This window comes from Sphaeramia orbicularis, chromosome 16 (assembly GCF_902148855.1).
Source record: "Sphaeramia orbicularis chromosome 16, fSphaOr1.1, whole genome shotgun sequence".
In the NCBI taxonomy this organism is placed as follows: domain Eukaryota; kingdom Metazoa; phylum Chordata; class Actinopteri; order Kurtiformes; family Apogonidae; genus Sphaeramia; species Sphaeramia orbicularis.
In genome coordinates this window covers 47,119,852-47,142,401 of record NC_043972.1, presented here as the reverse complement: position 1 = coordinate 47,142,401, position 22,550 = coordinate 47,119,852, and the positions used below count along the sequence as shown (strand labels likewise).

Sequence of the window (22,550 nt, the reverse complement as noted above, 5' to 3'; positions counted from 1 at the left end):
CATCTTGTGTCCACTCGGGATGGCGTCAACGTCTTCCCAAAGCTGATACCGGAAGTAGCCGCGCGCTGACACGTCACTGAGGTCAAACGGGAGGAAAGATGGCGAGCACCTATGAGAGTTTCAACTTGTAAGTGCTCTGCAACATTACTATGACACCTGCTTAGCTTTATTGTATAGTCACACTAAATTAGTTTGTGAGGAATCTCTGTATGGCTGTCGTACTGACAGCTGAACCAGCATAAATGTGTATGTTGTACAAATGTAATCGCTGGCATCGTGTTACTGTTCCTGTGCTAATGCCGCACCTGATTTGACAGAAAGTTGTCTTTACATAGTTTTTAATGTGCTATATTTCATAGCACAGAGTAATAAACGATACTTTATTTAAATAGCACTTAGTGTTATTCAAGAGAAAGTGCCACGTTTTGTTTGTCTGTAGAAGAACTGTTAATTGCTAAACTGATGATTTGAACAGCTGTCTAGGTCTGTGGTTAGGTCCAAGTGGCAGTTTGTCCAGTCTGTTAGAGCTAACAGTTAGCATTAGCTCTGTTCTTCTGTTTTGTCTTCATTTGCTTTGTTCTGATGTTGCCGAGACTGATGTGATGTTTGTATCAGTTTGACTTACTTAAATGTATATATCTTGATCCTATCAGGCGCACCACACCAGAGAAGTTTTATATCGAGGCCAATGATGATGGCTGTGTGGACGTCCTGGCTATTGACAGAGTATCCACAGAGATGACCCTCACAGGTAAGAGCAGGGTTTCATTTAGTGTCAGTAGTGAGACACAGAGGCATAGTGACAAGGATTAAGCCAGGACTAACATGTTTTTTTTTTTTCAGAGGAGATCTTCGTTGAATGTTTTTTAGGGTCAACTTTTGATCCATGTTTGAGGAATTGACTTGATCGGAGCTACATGCAAAGTATTTAAGATCCTTTGGACAATTCAGTATAATATAAACCATAGAGCCTTTCTGTTGGGTACAGTGTGGAATATTACAATGCTTTGTGCTAACTTGATTTAAAAGTATTTCACAGGCTGTTCAGTATGCCATGAAAACACGCTTTCTATCTTCTGCAGATCTCATAAATATTTTTAACGTTTAGCCCTTTACTGCCTGATTGAGTACTCTTCCTCAACATTTATTACCTAAGATTTCTCTTCCTTTCTAGAGAGAAAAAAATACCATGTAAGACAGAGTAAATAATATTTTTCTTATCAATAAACTTTTTAAAAGTAGGGGTCGTCTATTGAGATCTGAGTAGTATGTGTTGTTCATCATTCAACAGATTTGTTTTATATTTCTTTGAGTTATTTATATAATAATATAGACTCAAGATGATGTTTGCATAGTGCATAGTTTTTAGTAAAATGACAAACAAAAAAGCTGTCACAGCATCTTTGCCCCCCACAATTCACTGAAAAACTGTAAGTCTCAGTATCTTTTCTCAATCATCATTTACATCAGTGTTGTTCACAGACTCCTGTGTGACAGGCAGCTATCACTTACACCAGAGATGGATCGAATCCTACCCACTCACTGATACTCAGGTTAACACCTCTGAGGCTTCTAGTCTAGATTCATATGTGAGTTGAGTGATATTTGCCAATGGATATTAGTTTGTGTGTATTGCTTTTTCAGTAAAAGCCTCATTAATCTACATGTCAAAAGGCAGCATAGTTCATCATCTCAAAACACAGTACTAGTTTTCACAGGAGACAGTAAAGCATCCTGGCATGTGATGGTCCTGTGTGTTGGTGTGATGCCAGGAAGGTTTACACTGGATATGATCTTTTTCAATGTACTGCAAGGTGAGGTTGTGTTTATTTGGCAATACAGTGCTTTTATTTACCTATAATATGGCTCCCACTGTAAAGCAGAGGATGTCTCTCTCACTGTGTGTTTGAGCTACTGTGCGATTGGGATCAGCAGACTTTGTCTTGCATTTTCAATGCAGTCGACTGCTGCCTGTCCATATTTGTTATACTCTGACAAGTAGTTACAGTCTGTGACTATTACATCAAACACCCCCAGATCAGTTTCTACATTTAATTTAGTCAGTTTTAGTTCTACAGTGATATGACCTGACCCCAAAGTCTGTAGTATGTATATTCAGCTTCACATCAACATAGAGTCCTTTCCTCCTGTGTTCAAATGCAGCATTACATTAAAACTCTCAGCCCTCTGATTCTTATGGGTGGGGCTGAGAATGCAGATGTAAGGGCCATATAGGTAGCATTCCCATGGTTCTGAAAAACCTGGAAAAGTCATGGAATTTTAAAATGCAAAAGGAATGCAAACCTCTCATCAGAGTTTCCTGTTGGTGTATGAAGGCCTTAAGTATTAGGATGGCTTTTTGTTGTTGATATTTGATGGAAAAACATTCTTTGTTTGCGTTGTTTACATAATGTTGGATCTTTATTATTGCAGTCCATCCAAATAACCAACAATCTGACAATGTAAAAGGCTATTTAATTTGTATGTACTTAAGGTTGCTATCTGTCATTGAATTTATACTATTAGTCCTTGAAATCTCATTGTAGAGATTTGTAATTTTGTAAAATGTGTGTGGACCCTTCATAGAGGACATATGTCACCCAGCTAAATACGACTTGTAGCCAAATGTCTAAAGATTTCCTGTCCTGTTGGGACACTTGAAAAAATGAACAAAGTATTCAACTCACAAGTGCTAGGAAAAAGCTTAAATATCAGTAGTCTAATCTGTCTGAAACAAAGAATGCTTTGTTTTGTTATGTTTCACTCATATGTCGACTTGTTTTGTAGAAAAATACTAGCTATGATATGTACCTCTTCCATTTAGGATGAAGTAACCCAGTGCATTGTAAGAAAGTGCTTCGTACTACATTGCAGTCATTCTAGCATTTCAGTACATTTATTATTGTCACTAAACATGATCCTGCTCAAGCCAGTAACTGACTAAAATAAACTTAGATTTTGTCATCGTCCATTCATTTCCCGCCTATACCTAGTACGAGGGAGAGTCAAGAAGTTCGCAGACAAATGTAATAAAAAGTTTATTTATCAAAATAACTAAATAATTTTTCTATTTTTTCTTCATTAGAGTCTAAACACTTTTGCAGTCTGTGTTTCCATTGGTAGATTCATTCTTTGTAGAATTGCAGGGGGATGTGCACTGGGTATTTTGAAATTAAAGCATTTGTCTGAGAACCTTTTCACTCTCCTCATATTTTTCCTCTTCCTGTTTTCTTTTTTTTTACTGTGCCAGTTTTGAGTCTTTTCATGCATGGCATTCTGTAGAATATGTATATTAGCAGATAACTGCTGGACTTTGGCTTCTATTTCATAACCACAGACAGGGAGCAGAAGTCCATTATATACAAACACATACAGTACACTCATTTTCAACATCTGATATCACTGATATGGTCTCCATGATTAAATAGGAATGAAATATGCTCTGAAAAAGTGTTTGATGTTCCCTGCTGTTGTGATTTAGCAGATGAAAATAGATGTCAAAATGATTATTTTACAAAGAATATGATTTGTCTTGCTTTCATCCTGTACTTTATTCTGATATTAATATTAAACAATGTGGTCAAGGTTTGTATACAGACCATGTAACCAGTGAACTAACAGTTCACAAGGTGGATCTCATCATTAGCTGCAGTGCTGGTTCAGATGATGGTGATCCCATAAATCTTTTCTGAGAACAGTTTCTAAACATTGGTCTCTCCCTGTTCTGGGTCTTAGTGAGGAGGGACGTCCCTGCATCTGCTGAAGCCAGGCAAATATGTGGACTTATGGGGACGATGCGTTTGGTAGCAGGTAGGTGAATGTAGAACGGGTCAGTCTTGGAAACCATGGCAACCACCAGCTATATCTGTGCTACAAGATCCCAGAAGTTTGTGTAATGTGTGATTCCCCACCGTGTGCTTGTTTGTGTTAGGTATGTACCTCATTGTCATCACAAAGAAGAAGAAGGTGGGAGATCTGCTGGGTCACCCTGTGTGGAAGGCTCTGGAGTTTGACATCATCTCATATAAGAAGACAATCCTGCACTTGACAGACAACCAGGTGGGTCATATATGCCATATGGACAAAAGTATGTGAACACGTTGAATTCAGGTGTTTCTTTTCTAACAGGGGTCTGGGATACAAAACAATAATGACATATGTCATAATATAGTTTTATAGTGGGATAAATATCAGTACATTGCATTAATTAGTTTGGTTTATATTGTTGCCTTTGCTTCCAAAATGCCTCAGTGATGGTTTTTACTTAATTTCTCTCAACATTGATTTTGTTTGTCTTTTTTATCCATGACTATGATTTTAAATGTTCTACCTTTAAATTTGTAAATATTCATGCTCTGACTGTAAATAATATTTTTTTGCCACAACTAACCATCTACTTTCTTCACGTCTCCCATAGGAAGAAAAAGAAAAATCTCCCATTAAACTTTAAGGAAATATTGATGTTTTTAGCTCAAATCAACATGAACATGACATCTTACAACTGTAGACATGATGTGTCCCATTATTTATGCGCATATAGTTTAGAAACATCAGTCTTTGAGGTATTTTGAAATCAAAGATACCAATTTAAACTAGTGCTGCCACGATTAGTCAACTTAGTCAACATAATCGACCATGAAAATTAGTCGATGGCAGTTTTTTTTAGTCGACAAGTCATTTTACTATTGACTGCCAATTTATTTTTGGCCTTGGCACCTGGGGAATCCATAGGAGCCTGCAGTACTTCAGAGAGAGTGAGAGAGAGACCCCCGTCTTATAAACATCTTGAGTTTCATTCTCCCACTCTTACGGTTCACCCCCCCGTCCGCGGATCTGTTCGCACCCCCCGTGTCCACATACTTTTGTCCATATAGTGTATCTTACTGCATTGACACACGTACACTTGGACTAGTAGATAAGAGTGCACCTCATTTGTTACTATCTTTGCCAGTAACAGGGTCAGTAACAGGGTTCCTATGTCATGGAAAACCAGGAGAAGTCCTTGTAAAATCTCATCTTTCGGCAAAATCAAGGTTCAAGGTACTTTATTGTCTCCTAGGGACATCAACCCAATCAGCAAATCCACCGTTTTGAGAGACATAGGTCATAGGTTTTTCCCCTGTCCTAATGAAAATTGAGGATTTTCCCTCAGTTTGTGGATGGATTTTTGTTATTTAACATAAATAATAACAATAATATTTTTTTACATATATTGTTTCAATAAAATAAAAACAATAGCTTAGCAGCCTAATTTTTCTTTGTATATGAAGGAAATCTGAAAATAATTGGCGTGGGGGGTATATGGTATTCCTAGCCAAAAACAAATTTGCTCTTACGGAGTCTTTACGTGGGGTACCGCCCCTGTTGAGAAACACTAATTGTCCATTGTGCATTTTGACATGGTAATATCCGTGACAAGGTAAGAGAACAATATATTGATAAATAGCGCAGCTTGCTATATTTTTTTGGCCATGCTTTTCGAAAATTAACCATGCAAATCATGGGTGCATGGCTCACTGCCTAATGCACTGCTCTAGTAGGATGAGTCAACCAAAGATTTGAGTCCAAGCAACTATGTTTTTGCCTGAGAAAATATTAAAAAGCAGTTTGTTTCAGAAATTATAACGTACACTTTATGTGTCCTCCTCTATCGAATGTTTCACAGTAACAGTCTTGCTGAAGATGACATGACAGTGTATTTACATTGTGTCATTATAGCAATCTGCCACAAGAAAGTACTAAAAGAAAAGTACTAAAACTGCAGTGCAAACACAGTGGGCTATTAATAATATCAAACCAAGCTGAGAAAAGTTGGGGTGATGCATTTATTCTTCATCCAGTAATGAACTGCATTCATTTGTTATTTATGTATTTTTCTTGTTAATGTTTAAGGTTGTGTATGGTAATGGAATTTATATAATTCATCAGTGAAAAGTCATGGATAAGTTTTCAAATTTTGTCTGTAAAAAATATGCTATAATGAATTATGAGTGATTTTATGCCTTCTGTCCTCAGTGATTATCTCCCTTGGTGTTGGATTTGTCTCTTGTTTCAGATGCAAGACAACAAGTCCTTCCTGTCCATGATCAACAACGTGCTTCACACAGATGGTTTCTACTTTGCCACAGACTACGACCTAACCCACTCTCTGCAGCGCTTGGCCAACACCAGCCCTGAGTTTCAGGAGATGAGCCTCCTGGAGAGGGTGAGCAGAGTCCAGTCTGTCTTTATGTCAGCGTATTTAAAACATAAGGCTTTTAACATTTCCCAAATGATTAGAACTGATTTTCATAGTATATCTGTATTATTATAATATTATCCTCTGGATTTTTCAGAGAAAATCAGATAATAGTAAATATGTAAATAATGTAAAATTTTTAATTTAAATTCTTTATTTATATAAATATTTATATATATGTCAAATTTCTTATTTTTCTCTTTATATTTTTAACTTTCATTCGTATGGTTTTTCTACCCATCTTTCTCTCTGCGATTTCTGCTGTTGCTAACTGTGAAATTCCCCCACAGTGGGATAAATAAAGTCTTATCTTATCTTAACTTATCTTATCTTATCCAATATTGAATTTATTGATCATGGAGATCAAAAGGTCATTAGGTCAAGGTCAAATTTATTTTTGTAGCACATTTAAAACAATGAAAAGTCCTGTACATATCCGCAGATACAAATGCAAGATATGCTAAAACTAGTAAAATAAGAATAAATACAAGATATTCTAAAACTGATAAAAACAAATACACAGTAATAGGATAAATAGCATCTAAAACACAACCAGAAGATAAAACAAATAAAAGTCACAGGCTTGTATTAAAAGCCAGTGCAAATAGGTGTGTCTTTAAACGAGGTTTAAAATGCCCAATGGACTCTATCAAAGCAGAGCAGACTGAAGAAAAACTAACGTTCTTGGCAAAATCTGTCATTCACTGACCATAAAAACAAAACAGCTAGAACACAGGTGTCAAACATACGGCCTGTGGTCCAAAACCGGTCCACCAAAGGGTCCAGTTTGGCCCATGGGATGAATATGTAAAATGCAAAATTCACACAGAAGATATTAACAGTTAAATCAGTCAAAATCATTTCAGTCTATCTCAGGGATTAAAGTTCTCCGTCACCACGACGGATTTCCGTCAAATGGAAAAATTGAGGGGGGAAAAAAGTCATATTGAAGTAACTTCCCCACGTGTTTTGCGGAGTTCCAGTCGGCACCGTGATCCTGTCCTGAATCTGCAGGTGTTTAACACAGGCACGCCACGCACAGGGGGCTGATAGGTTTAACAGTGATGATAATAAGATGACTTCTTTATTTTTATGTCGGGAGGAGAGATTGATGACTATTTATGTTTGGAAGGAAACACTGCTCATTCTGTGCCTCAGAAACACATGGACAAGTTCAGCTTTACCGAAGTTCAGCCTCCAGACGCTAACTTTAGTTTAGTGCTAACAAGTACAGGGGTTGGACAAAATAATGGAAACACCTAACATTGTGGCATCATAGAAGGTGTTTCCATTATTTTGTCCAACCCCTGTAGCTTTCATTATGAAAGAACCACAGCAGAAAGGGAAGAAGACAGAACTGATCTACATGTTTGGGTTCATAGCTTATCTCCTCTTGCCGGTATATGACTAGTGTGTGTGTTTGTGTGTATGTGCCCTTCCCGTGCGTGCGGCTGTGCGCGCTGTGGCCTTACGCGGTTATGCACCCGACTGCATAAATGCTTTATTTTGACCCGTTTAGCATCTTATTACCTCCGCCAAGGAGGTTATGTTTTAGCCAGGGTTTGTTTGTCTGTCCGTTAGTGTGCAACATAACTCAAAAAGTTATGGACAGATTTTGATGAAATTTTCAGGGTTTGCTGGAAATGGGATAAGGAAGAAATGATTAAATTTTGGTGGTGATCGGGGGTGGGGGGGCCCACGGGGGGAGACCAGAAAATTTCATCAACTCAAAAAGTTATGGACAGATTTTATGTTGCACACTAACGGACAGACAAACAGACAGACAGACAAACAAACCCTGGCAAAAACATAACCTCCTTGGGGTGGGGGGGCCACTGATCAGCCTTGGCGGAGGTCTGCGCTCTCCGAGTGCTTCTAGTTTCTATCTGTGTGGTACAGTATGAAGATAAAATTGAATGAATGAGTAACACCCTTGGTATTTGCAAAGCCACAGTATTTTAAATACCCTCAGAGAGTATCTGTAACGGAATATAATTTCTGTTTCAGTTGACGTAATTTCTTCCAATCAAAAGAGAACATGATATTGGCGGGGGGGGGGCGGGGGATGTGGACACGCAGGTTTGACGATGTACAGATTATTTTGGCTAGCATATACGACATCATGGACACGTTTGTAGAGGAAGGTGCGGAAGTGGTATCTATTGAGAGATGCGTGAAAAATAGATGGAGGTGGGCATGGCTTGATGAGAAGGGAGACGATGGAACTCCAATTAGATCATGGTGCAAAAAAATGAAGCAGCCTCACTCATTTTTTGCTGTAAGGTTTTCTTCTAGTTATTATTTTCACTTGCTTCAAAGGTTTTCATACCCTTTAAAATTAACCAGAGAGCACCAAAATTGACCTGAAGCTTTAAAAATTTTCTGGGGGAGGACCCCCAGACCCCCCACCAATACCACTCATGACATTTTTTCTGTCCATGTTACTAATCTTCTACACCTGTACACTCTCCCATTCAGTGTGTTTTACAGTATTGCCAAATTTGACTATATAAACTTGTACGCTATAGTAGTATTGTATTGCATCATTTTTAATAGTGGCCAATGATTTTGACCAGAAGAAAATTTTCAGTCAGATGAAAAATTTTTGCTTTAATCCCTGGTCTATCTCCAGTGGGTCAGACCAGAAAAATACTGTCACAAGAACCTATAAATAATGACGGCTACAATTTTTTCTCTTTGTTTTAGTGTAGAAAGGTAAAACTACATGAAATTGTTTACATTAACAAACTATCCTTTCACACAACTGTGAATAACCTGAACAAATGTAAACAACCTGAAATTTCTTAACAGACGAAAGTGTAATTTTAACAATATTCTGCCTGTTACTAAATGTTTATTGTATTTGTTGATTCACTGTGATCTATAAGTTGTAATGTACATGTGAAACTGATCAACTGAGACATGATATTTTTTAAAATTGCATTCGTTTTTCTTAAGAAATGGCTCATATCTGATGACACTGAAAAGCTGAAAAACTGCATTTTACCTGAATTATTTACTTTTATTAGTAGGATTATTGGTTCAAAAGTTACTAAATATTTTCATTTTTTGAGGATAACTATGGACATGAAAAATTATAATTTCTACCATAAATAATAATTAAGATGGGTGATGGTTTATTTCAATTAAATTTATTTTAAGTGTGCAATCAAGAAATAGGATTATCCAAAAACATTTTACAATTTTAATCTGTAGAGAAGAACAAACATCTGGTAAATGCAGACAATACAACACAACAGTTTTTCAGGGATTAAAATATGTTAAATATGAATTTCCCAGATTTAAAAAGGTAAAGTTTCATAAAGTTGCCCAAACAGCAATTTGTTTTTGGGGAAAAATGTGTTCATCATGCTGTAAAACTCTTAATCATAACCAATAATGTGCAAATGTGGTCAGAATTAATCAGAGCACACTCAACCATGTATCATGATAGAACGTGTCAGTTAATGTGACACAAACGAACAGCTACCTTTAGAAGTAATACGTTGAAATTTGCTCTGTCAAAGCTGCTTTCATCTCAAATAGGTACCTGCATATGAAAATTTTTGGTCTGGCTTGAGAGGAGCATATTTGGTGTATATTAGTACTGCACATTTTGGATATGAAGGCACTGAATTCACACAGGAAGTCACAAAAACATAAAACTGTAAAAAGACACCAGCGAATGCCTCCTATTGGTCTGTAGCTACGCTGCATTTACATCAGGAGCCTCAAAATATGGACCGAGCACTTAGAAAATCGGTCTTAAATAGTCCTCATAATGGTCTTATGGAGTCTTTCATCTAGCTTGTTGAAACTGACACTGTTTGGTTGCTCTTCTTTTTCCAGGCAGATCAGCGTTTTGTGTGGAATGGACACCTGTTGAGGGAATTCATTGCACAACCAGAGGTAAATAAAAATGAATGTTTCTTTTACTGGCTTGAAGCGCAGCAGTAGTACTGGTCTGGCTTGGCTTCACACCTGCGTCTTCTGCTCCACCAAATAAAGGAAAATTATAACCAGGAGGATGCAGCAGAGATCAGTTTACTGAATCATTAATTTCTCCCATTTTGATTTGCCATGACACTACAGTGTAAGATATTTTTGAACTGGAAACTGAAATGTGACTTAATTGTAATGAAACAATATCCTCTGCATTTTGAAGTTTTCAGTAAAAATCAGGTACTCTCCAACATTTAATTTACCAACCATATAGATGTTTATAAAAGCTCAGAGTTAATTCAAAAATTGTGATGTCAAATTAGAGAAAGGTGACTTTTTCAACAAATGTTTCTGCAACAAGCCTGTAAAACCACGGTCCTAGGTCAAACCCCATGGGTTTTACTGGTGACTCAATGTTGCAGAAGATGACAATGTCTCTGAAGGTCCAAATGGGTTATATCTGATGCCAATGAAAAGCTGAGAAACTGCATTTTACCTAAATTATTTAAATATTCAATACTGATGTTTCTAAACTATATGGACAAACATATTGGGACACATTATGTCTGCAGCTGTAAGATGTCCTATTCATGTTGATTTGACATATAAACATCAACATTTCCTTAGAATTTAATGGGAGATTTTTCTTCCTAAGTGAGATGTGAGGACAGTAGATGATTAGTTGTTGTAGAAAATTATTATTTACAGTCAGAGCGCAAAAAATATTTTAGGAATTTAGAGGCAGAACATTTAAAATCATTGTCATGGATAAAAAAAAAAAAAAGTCAATGTTGAGAGAAATTAAGTAAAAGCCATCTCTGAGGCATTTTGGAAGCAAGGATAAGAATTTAAACAAAACTAACCAATGCAATGCAATGATATATATTCCAATATAAAACTACATTAGGACATTTGTCATTATTGTTTTGTATCCCAGACCCCTGTTAGAAAAGAAACACCTGAATTTGATGTGTCCACATACTTTTGTCCATATAATGTATGAAAGTGTCATTGCTATTTTAAATATATTTAGTAACTCATAATCTTAGACAGGATCCTATATGTGTAAGTGGTTTCTTTCCTCTTAACTCTCTGGTTTGTTGCCTGTGTAATCTGCATCAGTAAAGCTACTCATCATCTAACAGTGTTCTCATCTCACAGTTACACAAGTTTGTGTTTCCTGTGGTTCATGGCTGTATCCTTTTCTGTTCCTGCTCTATAAAATGGATTGTATTTGGTTGTTTGTTTGGTTGGTTGGTTTATCTCACCATGTATTCAGACACAAGCGTTAAATGAGGTGTCTGATTTTCTTTTTTTACTTGTTTATTTAGATTTTTTTTAGATTTTATACAACCCATACATCTTGGTATTTGCATTGCAATTTCAAATACATTTTCAATCTACATCTCTCCAAAGACAAATCTTTCTAACAAAATATAAAGCTGTCAGCAAGTGTCACAGTGTCAAAAGAAACAGTTTGCTTTTAAAACAGTAGAGGAGCAAAAAAAAAACCCAAAACAAAGCAACATCATTGCAAAACATTGCACATAACAGATGATATTAGGGGGAAGAATAATAAATAGATAATGAATAAATGTAAAGGAAGTGTGTGTATGGACATGTACTCCTGTAGATAAGTAGGTGGGGTGCCTATATCATCGTAATGGGAAAAGCAGTGTACTAGTGGCATTACAAGACTCTCATTGAATTAATTAGGGAATCATGGGGTTCCATCTGGTGCAAAAGAGTTGTTTTTGTAGTCTAGGTGTGTTTGTTTAGACCCATGACCATGTTGGTTATACTGCCTTACTGTATTCATTGTGTTGAAAGCATAAAATTGTTTTGTCCTGATGATTAACAGACATGAAAAACACCTTATGCAGTGGTTATGGAACTATATTAGTTTTATGAGATGAATTTCGCTAAATTCTGACCAAACAGAAAAAAACAAAGAATACTTGGGTATATTGTAGCATGTACATTCTTAACACTGGACAGATCTGATTAAGTAAAAAATGATGTGGTAAATCACAGTTTTTGATTTTTGTTGAATTTATTTATGTATTTATTGTGTGTTGCGCTGGCTCATGCTTTTTGTCAGTCCTGTGGGTTTCTTAACCCGTGTGTTGACCAGTTATCATCATGAAGTCGAGCTGCATCAATGGGAAGGTTTTTGAATGGAGTATCATCTCCAGGAGGAGCTGCTTCAGAGCTGGTGTCCGATACTACGTCCGAGGTAACCTCACCTTACCCTTCTGTTGACCCTCTGTGACCTCTGGAGCTCACTGGATCATAAAAGGCTTCACATACCACCACGCACATCTCTGTTGAAGTTTAGATATTCACTATATAGGTGTAAAAGATATATATACACACAACAGTATGTACATTAGACCTGATTCATATTGATACATTGTCATAAAAACTGAAGATGCAAAGGCACCAACTGGAAAACTGTGTATTGTTTCTAATGCCTTTTCAATGATAACTTTAACTGATTTTATTCACAGCTTTATTATTTAGAAACATGACTGATATTTTGCACCAGTATTTTAATATTCACCAGTAAACTGATGTCTTTTCTCTAAATCATTTCTCCTGCATGTCAGTCATCTTGAAGTGATCAAAGCCTTAGTGTTCAATCAACCAATCAATCAAAGTTTATTTATATAGCACTTTACGACAACTTGAAGAAGACCAAAGTGATTTACATCTAAAAGGATGATTAAATGATAAGATAATAGTGTTCTTTGTAAGATTAGATGTATTGTGTGTTTTTAAAGATAAATCAGGAAAAATGACTCATTTAAGGCAAAGCACAGGCCTAGTGTTACTCAAGAAGTCAAAAAATAATACTAGTATGTTTTTTTTATATATACATCAAAAAGACACAATACAAAGAGTTACTGAGCTGCAGAAGTTTGTAGTCCTCATAAGAGAACCAGACAAACACATATATACATATGAGTGACCTAGAAATGCATCCTCACATCGACACATACTACGTGGATGTAAATGAGTATATATTGTCTTATGTTTGTCGACAGGCATTGATTCAGAAGGTCATGCGGCTAACTATGTGGAAACGGAGCAGATCGTGCAGTACAACAGTGCCAAGGCTTCATTGGTTCAGGTGAGCTACAGCAATGACATCATGGCATGAGACATTCATTGTCAAAGTTTCATTGGATTGATCAGTGATTATATTGATCAACATTAAAGTCTCTGCTAGGAAATCATGAAGATTTTGAGATCCTCTGTGTTCTCCTGTCACACCATACACTGAACACAATCAGTCAGTCAGTCAGTCAGTCAGTCAATCCAATTTGATTTATATAGGGTGAAATCATAACAAAAGTTATCTCATGACACTTTACATTTAGAGCTGGTCTAAACCAGACTCTTAAGCCACTTCACAGACACCAACAGAATCCTCCAGGAGCAAACACTTGGTGACAGTGGAAGGACAAACTACTTTTAACAGGCAGAAACCTGGGGCAGACCCAGTTATGGAGGAGGTTGTTGAGGATGGTTATGGAGGATGGATGTCTGCCTTGACCAGTTGGGGTTAAAGAGAGATAGAGAGAGGCAAGGGGAAGGGGGATGGGGGAGACACTGGATGCATAGCACACTGGACTACAACTAATAAAAACTAGAACTGCTGTCACTAGTATAACTACCGGTAACTAGCACAACTACCCATAACTGCTAATACAACTACTACCAGTACTAACAATGGATATACTAATACTGCGGCTGTTGGTACCAACAATACCAAACTCAACCTTCCCAGTAACTATATGATAAACATACTAGATTATTAAACCTAAAAATCAAGAAAATGCTTTTAGCATATTATGACTTTGTATTTATGATTTTGTTGGGCTGTTAACAACCATAGCTGTCTTATCCCCATGCCCTTGTGGACTTTGCCTATTGCAATTTGACCCTCCACATATTTAGTATGTATTGTGATGGAAAATTGAGTGCATGAGTGGGATCTTTTATGGTTTTCTGTTTTGTTTTGTTTTTTTATCCACAGACAAGAGGCTCCATTCCCTTCTACTGGTCCCAAAGGCCCAATCTCAAGTACAAGCCAAAACCTCAGATCAGCAAAACAATTAACCATGTAACGTGTCTTTGCTTTATTTACAATGAAAACATGCATTGTAGACTTGTGTTATAGTTGTCATGTAAATGTTTTTCGTCATTCTTCTTCTCAGATGGACGGATTCCAGAGACACTTTGACTCACAAGTTATTCTCTATGGAAAACAAGTAATTTTGAACTTGGTAAGATTTAACAGCTAATTATGACCTTTGTTTCTGTTACTCATCGAAGCTTTATGACCCAATCCCAATTCACCCCTTGGCACTACCCCTTGAAATGGAGTTGCAAGGTTGAAAGGCTGAAACATTCCCCAGTGAAATTAGATAACCCTTCGAGACCTGTTACGTCATCAGCAGTCATCGATGCTGCTATACACAGATGCGACATATGCTTTGGGCATATTTTTGCGACTATCAACCGCAAACCACAGAAATGCAGTTTGCATAGCACTTTGCATAGCATTGCAGACACACATTGAAACAGTCGATCAAATGATTAAGATGTTTATGAAGAAAATACTTACATTCATGTGTTTCTTTTGTCACACTGCTGCACTTTTTTGCTGTGTTTACCTCCATCTTGCCGATGATTCGAACAGTATTATGGGAGATTTCTGAGACCCCTCCATTTGTAGTGTGGTCCTGAAAAATCTCTGTTTCGAGGGCCAAACAGCCCTCCCCTTTAACCCTTCCCCTCCAACTCATTGAGAATTTGGACACCCCTACCCCTTCAAAAGAGCGCCCAAAATGGAGGGGAAGAGGTAAGGGGTGATTTGGAATTGGACCTTTATGTCAGGTACATGTTGATTTAATGCTGATTAATACATCTATGATATGACTGATTAGATTTCAGTAAATTACATTAAGTTCTTTCATCCTTATTTCACAGATCAACCAAAAGGGCTCGGAGAAACCACTGGAGTTGGCGTTTGAAAAGATGGTGACGAGCTTGAATAACGGCATGATCAAGTAAGATAACCATCCTGTATTCCCAAATATGGTGGGGTCATTTTCAGTGTGATGCAGCTCAAGGTGTTCCTCTCTGCAGGTACATAGCCTTCGACTTCCATAAAGAGTGCAGTCGGATGAGGTGGCACCGCCTGCAGATCTTGTTGGATGCCGTCAGTGAAATGCAGAATGAATTTGGGTTAGTGTGCTTCTTGTTAGCTTCTTGTGTGCAACCCACTATGCGCATTCCAAGGTGTCTAAATATTGACTGTGGATGCAGGTATTTCCTGGTGGACGCAGATGGGAAGGTGCTGTCGACCCAGGAGGGGACGTTTCGGAGTAACTGCATGGACTGCCTTGACCGAACCAATGTCATTCAGAGCCTTCTGGCCCGCCGCTCACTGCAGTCACAGCTGCGGGTATGACCCATAAAAAACACATCGCGAAGGTGTAGCGCAATGCAAAGAAAGATCATTTCTGATAGTGTGGCATTATCAAAGGTGATCACTGGTTTTTTAATGACTTTCCATCTTTTTATCAGGCCGATTCCTGTTGAACATGATGTGCTAATCACATCCCATACAAAATGCACATGCACACAAAAAAATCTCAACATGCACCATGAAACAAGACTTACCCCTTCAGTCATCATCAGTGTATTAAGAGCTAGTTATGGTATTATTATATATATCATATTCTATTATTATATAATAATGGTTCCACTCCTTACTAACTTACATGTCGTCTTGGTCGTAAATCAGTTTGCACTTAAATATCATGTTACACCTTCACATTCTGAATATTACAGCTTGTTCTGCACCTTACAGTTCTATTTTAGCACAACACTTATTGTTCAGGTTCTACCCAGATCTTTTTATATTTCTAATGTATTATGTGTAGTGTTCAGTGTTTGCTCTTGTGTTGTATTTCTTTTTTACTTATTTTTGCTCTTGTATTTAATTTTATTTTTATTGTGTGTCTGTCATGTTGCTTCTACACTGTAATTTCCCACTTTGGGATAAATAAAAAACATCTGTCTATCTGTCTAAATCTGCAGAAAATGGGAGTCCTCCATGCTGGCCAGCAGATCGAAGACCAAGCAGACTTTGAAAAGATGTATAAGAATGGTTAGACATATCCACATTTCAGATCACTGACGATGACGCCGTGATGCTAGTCTCAATAATTATACTGAATAATTGCACATATATCATACTGTTCACCTCTGACAGTCTTGCACATTTAACATCTTATTTATCTCAGGCAGTTTTGCACATGTTACACACCATTTATCTCTGACAGTTTGCACAATTATTCAGATATTGCACATTTATATAAATATATATTTTTCTCTTAGTAATAGTAGTTTATATATTTCATATTTTATGCTCAATGTCATTTGCATGCCATTCTTAAAGGCCACTTTGTTTTGTTTGTTTTAATTTCTTAGTTAAATTATTCTGCTTCTATTTTTATACATCTTAAATGCTCTTGGCATTCAGTGTGGATGGCAAAGTAAGATTTTCATTGTACAGGGAAACCTGTTTCTTTACTGCACACGTGACAATAAAACACTTTGAATCTTTGAATGATGTTTCTTCTCCTCGTGTTTCCTCACATGCAGCCTGGGCTGACAACGCTGACGCCTGTGCCAAACAGTATGCTGGTACCGGAGCTCTGAAAACCGACTTCACCAGGTTGGTCTTTATACACCCCACTTTGTTTCTTTGAACACTTAGTATATGCTTAATTTTGGTGCCTTTATAACACATGCTAAGTGAGGTCTTGTGACCCTTGTCCGGAAACAAATTTTTTGAGACAAACTTTGCACTAGAGGATAGTACACTGTATGAATCCCAGACTGAAGAGCTAAAGGTCTTGCTGTCTTTTTCATTGCAATATCAATGGTTTTCTCATAACTACATGGCATAATTTTGTTATATTTTCACTTAAAGGAGTGATATATTGCTTTTTTAAGTGGAACTATGCATTTTAAAACATTTCCCTGTGGTCTCCATAAACTGTAATTGCTATGCTTAGGTCTGAATTCTTCATTAATTCAACTCCACAGGTCCATCTTCAACCCTATTTCAGAGTAATGATACCAGAAAGGGTGTTTTGAGCACTGGCCCTTTAAATGCAAATGAGCCACTTCACACCCCACCCCCTCCAGGTTGTTGACTGTGCTGCTCTGTCCCGTTCAACCAACAACTAAACATTTTAGGTAATCAGCTTGAAGTTTGGGCATATTTTCAGTATGGTCTAAAACCGCTGCTGCTCACAAACAAATATGGCGTACTTGGAGAAATGTTCGTTGGAAGTCTTGACCTTATATGTGCAAATGTTGTGACGTAACTAGATATAGGCGTAACAAACTAAGCAGGAATTGAAACAGGTTGTAGAAATCCACTTGATTTTTGCCAAAATGAATATAAAGATAGCTTTGCAGCACCTGGAGGGTTCAAATTCAAACTTTATGAACTATTAGGGTCCAAATACACAAATAAATGAACCAAAGACTAATAGAAGTGGGTTTAACAAAATACGACCCCTTTAATCTTTTACAAATCAGTTTATCTCCCAATTTATGTAATGTATACACCATACTTTGTACTTACTGTTTTTGATTATCCTGAGAAGAGTAGTGATCCTAATGGACCCAAATTAAAAATATTAACCCTTTAACCACCAAAGTTGCAATATTGCGACAAGCAACATAACTGAATGAAACAGACTGTTTTTTGGGATCTTGATATCAAAACTGAATATTAAAACAAACAAACAAACAAACAAAAAAGACTGGCACCTTAAGGGTGTGTACCATTAGTGCAAATGAACTACTAGTTTGTGTCCTGAGTGACATCATGTTGATTTTTCAGGACAGGGAACAGGACGAAGTGGGGCCTGCTGATGGACGGATGGAACTCCATGATCCGATACTACAAGAACAACTTCTCCGATGGTTTCAGACAGGTGAGTCTTCATTTGACTCTAATGGTACCAGGAAGGGTTTCAGAAGGCTTCGGTGCTGTTTGGGCTCCAGCATTTTTAGGTGCAGGGGTAGTGGGTTTGGATTCCTCTCACATGATGATGGAAAAAATGCAACATTTCACATACATTTGGAACATTATTAGCATGTTCATATGAACATGTGAAAAAGCAAGACTAAATGAAAATAAATGACAACCAAAGACTTAAATACAATACTTGATAAAGGGGTGGATTGCAACCATTATATCTGGGAAAGGTTGTTTTATTAATTTCACATTAATTTTGTTGAGGTGGTTCCCACAATCCTTTGTGTGCTGCAACTAAGTGCTTTATTGGTAGGGAAATCGCCAGGTATATGAGTATGCTTACCATTTACATTGAAATCAAACTGAATGTATAAGGCAATGATCTCTGTTGAAGCTGGCTAAGACTGCACAAATATATCCACACCACAACCACAAGTAAATCCCCCTTTGCCACTAAAGCACCAATAGTCTGTTAAGTTTGTTTTAGAATTTACACAATAAACTAATGCTATCTTCAACTTTGACCTTACTTCCCTGTTATGTAACTCACCTGTTAATGTTCTATTAGTTAAAGTTATGCATATTTAATGGGATGTCAGCCCGGAGTGACAGTCGGGTGGGTGTTAGGAATAATTGACAGCTTGCTCACCTTTAAGTGCTACTGGTTATTCATAAACGCAAGACATATTAAGTTACTCTTGCATTATATGGTCAGTCAGCTATTTTTCTAATTAGCTATTACAAGTTAGCTCAACTTGTGTGTTTATCTCATAGACTGTAAGTAATTCGTGACACCCAGTGGTTTTGTTTTGCTTTTGAAGCCAGTATTTCGCAATTTTTTCCATCACCATGTTGGCTTTTTGCAGCCAAACGACAAAAAGGGGCTGAAACGCAGGAGTGTGAGTAATCATGGGTGAGCTAATGCTATGTGCTGTCTTACTGAGTCACGATAAACTTCATCAAACACTGTGTAACAGTCATTTTACAGCCTTTTTAGTTGAACCCGCTAACCACAAATGCACTGGAGATGTCTGTCTGAAGACATGTTATTGATGATAATGGTTCACATATGAACTCCAGGTTTCTAAACAGTGTCCCACAAACCAATGGCTGCATCTTCTTCTTTTGTAAAGACCAATGGTGAAACTTAACAAACTGCTCTGTTGTACTGCAGGACTCCATTGACCTGTTCCTTGGAAACTACGCCGTGGAAGAAGCTGATTGGACCACGCCCCTGCGGGACCCCAAAGACTGGAAGTTCCTGACAGTCAGTAGATTCATTCAAGACATATTAGTACATTTTTATTTATACCCCCACCTTATGGGCCCAGTACACAGTTTAATGGCTCCATTTCAGAAAATTTGTCGAAACAGTTTCTCAAAGACTATTCTTCCAACTCAACAAAGTGCAATCAGATTGAAAGTTAAGACTTGGGCAGAATAATGTTTATCTTGGTTTGACTGAACTACTCAAAAAGGACAGTAATTTAGCTTAAACTAGTTTGCAATTATCTTTTATTTGAAATTCCAAATTTGTCCGTGACTAGGCAGGGTTAGGGTTAGTGAGCAGGAGGGGGAAGTGTTATGCGGTGGGACAGGGGTGTTTGTAAGCTTTGTTTACTTTTTCACTTGTTATACCCCCACCCACTCTAGATATACCAGGAATTGTGTTTGTTCTTCCGAGATTTTTGTCAATCCCATTTCTCGAACCCTATTCACCCAATTCTTTTCAAATTGGGCACACATAGTCTTTACCACTAGGAGAGGATCAGTGCACAGTTAGATGGCTGAATTTAAATTTTGGGATTTTTTTTTTTTTTTAGAATAAATAAAAAAAATTCAACTTACACAATTTGTCCAACTGATTTCTCTAACACTATTCACCCAATTCGTTTAAAATTTCACACACATTTTTTACATTTGCCTTTTTCTCTAAAAAATATTTTTTTCATACAAATTTTAAAAGTTTTTAAAAAAGATTGAAATTTAAGACTCAAAATTAATCCCTGACTGGTCAGAGTATCAGTGAGCAGGAGGGGTGAAGTGTTGTGCGACCAGGTGGGGGTATTACTTTTTCCCTTGTTTGTTTTTGTTTTTTAAGTACTTAGTGACTAATGTCTTCATTTGTTTTTCTAGTTGCCTATCATCATGGTGGTAGCATTCTCCATGTGTATCATTTGTCTGCTGATGGCTGGTAAGTCAAATCCCATTTCATTGACCTTCTTACATTAAGTAAGACACATGATTCATTTACACCTGTGCCTTGTATGTCCTGAATCTGTCCACTTCTGACTGAATTTGATGCCCCCCCCCCCAAATCAGGTGACACATGGACCGAGACTCTGGCCTATGTTCTGTTCTGGGGGATGGCCAGTGTAGTAACGGGCGGCGTCATCCTCTTTAACGGACGGGACTTCGTTGACGCCCCTAAGCTGGTCCAGAAGGAGAAGCTGGACTGAATGTGTGTGTGTGGAAAGCAGCTTGGCCCCAGCGAGCTCACCACCTCATCCTCTGCGTATTCATCACTTTACCCCCACCACCATCAACATCAGCAGGCCTGGAGCCTTTACTAACAGAGAGGGTGGAGGTGAAGAGGAGGAAGGTGGAGGGCAGCAGGGCCGGGCCTCGTGCACGATAAACGGCGGATGATGTACAGAGACTGGGAGTGCACGGGCCTGCTGCTGTCCACACAGCAGCGATTACACGGACAGGACTGTCTGTCCACTAGTTTTACTGTACACTGAACCTTTGCGTTTGTCTTTAGTGGAATGCTGTGGCGAAGGATACGTCACTACTTTGTCCCACTGCATTCTGCTAACAGGATACGTTTGGATGAGACTCAGCTGCTGTGATATCACAGCACAACTGCTCATGAATTCTGTATTTGCCTTTTGTCTTTAAATCTGCTTATGCCAATGTATTTATCTATGTAGAGCAGCTGTGTCCCATCGTGGACACCGCCTGCTTTAAAGACCACCTTTCATCCTTGTGTCCATCTCAAAGGCTAGAGGGAATGCGGCCTTTGACAGAACAGTATTGTTAAACCGCCTATTCATTTGTTTTGAAACTGTGCATCTGTGTGCACATTATTGCTACCTTTATGTCATGCATTCCTGGGCATGATTCATGATTGTGCACGTCCTCAAAATGCAGTTCAGAAACTACCTGATGGGGCATTATCAGGCACTAGAGGCCAGCAGCAGCCTGGGATCTTCAGCATTTTAAAAAATCTTTTGCAAAAATTAACATTGATGTAGGGCTGGGCGATCGCCATAGGAATCATATCTTAATATATTTAGGATAAATGAAAATTGACAATATATATCTTGTGATATTCTTCTGAAGTAGGTAAAATTTCAGTTGTAATCCAAACCTATACAAGATGTGACAGACATAGAATCAATATAAAGGTTGAAGCACATGAAAAATGAATATAAAGCTTCTGATAAAGACTGAAAGTACTGAGCTGTGTTTGTGATGACAAGGGGCGTTGAACTACAGAACACGGCAGGACCTACAACCATTGCATTTAAGTTTTCTATGTCTATTCACTCCATCTTTCATCATCGTCATCCGTGTTTCTGTATTTTCTGCACTGAAAACGTTGCCATGGAGATGATCTGAGCTTCTGTACAGCTGTCATGACCTCAAACCGTTGGAAAAAAAAACCATTAGACAAACTTCTGCAGGTTCTATCAGACTAAGTGTTAGCTAACTGTCAGTGCGGACAGACTCTAAAGTAGTGTTATCAAGGTGTAAAGCCCAGCAGCATTTATATTGGAAACAATCCATGATGCAATGCTCAGCCCATTTTAAATGAATGTGTGAAAAGTGAAACATGATGCCAGCAGCTTTAAAAAAAAAACAAAAACGACACAACTGTTTGTACTTGATGTTGATGAACTGAGGACATTGGAGATATCGCCCAGCTCTGCTTAGAACATGCGTTGGCCAGCGATGGATTTATTTAGTTTCTTAATGCATTAGTTCATATATAGTTTAATCTTCTACATATACATTGTACACAAGTATATGAACAAGGATGATGTCAAATAATTCTACAGCATATTTTAACAGTTATTACTTTTGTTTTTTTTCTAATGATGTGATGCTGTATGAGGTACTCCTCAATTGTCTGTTATCGACCACCTCGTTTTAAAAAGCAGAAAAAAGAAAACCAGATGTGCACTTTGTTTTAGAATATTTTCACTACCTTGTTCTGTCATCGGGCAGTCCTTTATGACTGAAGTCCTGAGGTACCAGACGCCTTTCACAAAAACATTTTATACACTAATG

At 37.7% G+C, this 22,550-nt stretch overlaps 2 protein-coding genes across 2 annotated transcripts in view; one reads left to right on the top strand and one right to left on the bottom strand.

The window, feature by feature from the left end:
* The window catches only part of LOC115435634 (zinc finger protein 239-like), a 695,125-nt gene that overhangs the window by 200,086 nt on the left and 472,489 nt on the right, over positions 1 to 22,550 (bottom strand). The window lies entirely within an intron of this gene.
* sacm1lb (SAC1 like phosphatidylinositide phosphatase b) lies at positions 72 to 22,119 on the top strand. Its single transcript, XM_030158143.1, has 20 exons — positions 72 to 127; positions 654 to 751; positions 3,736 to 3,810; positions 3,932 to 4,059; positions 6,056 to 6,205; positions 10,088 to 10,147; positions 11,342 to 11,375; positions 12,315 to 12,416; positions 13,228 to 13,313; positions 14,223 to 14,309; positions 14,404 to 14,472; positions 15,179 to 15,258; positions 15,338 to 15,436; positions 15,518 to 15,656; positions 16,295 to 16,364; positions 16,862 to 16,934; positions 18,117 to 18,210; positions 19,429 to 19,521; positions 20,391 to 20,448; positions 20,577 to 22,119. Exons 1-20 carry the CDS (start codon positions 99 to 101, stop codon positions 20,711 to 20,713), a joined length of 1,761 nt encoding a protein of 586 aa, XP_030014003.1. The 5' UTR covers positions 72 to 98; the 3' UTR covers positions 20,714 to 22,119.

Coding starts and splice junctions, on each gene's coding strand:
- sacm1lb (XM_030158143.1), top strand. CDS start 99: ATGGCGAGCACCTATGAGAGTTTCAACTT. Junction 14,310..14,403: donor TCAGCAAAACAATTAACCAT/GTAACGTGTCTT, acceptor TCTTCTTCTCAG/ATGGACGGATTCCAGAGACA. Junction 14,473..15,178: donor AACAAGTAATTTTGAACTTG/GTAAGATTTAAC, acceptor CTTATTTCACAG/ATCAACCAAAAGGGCTCGGA.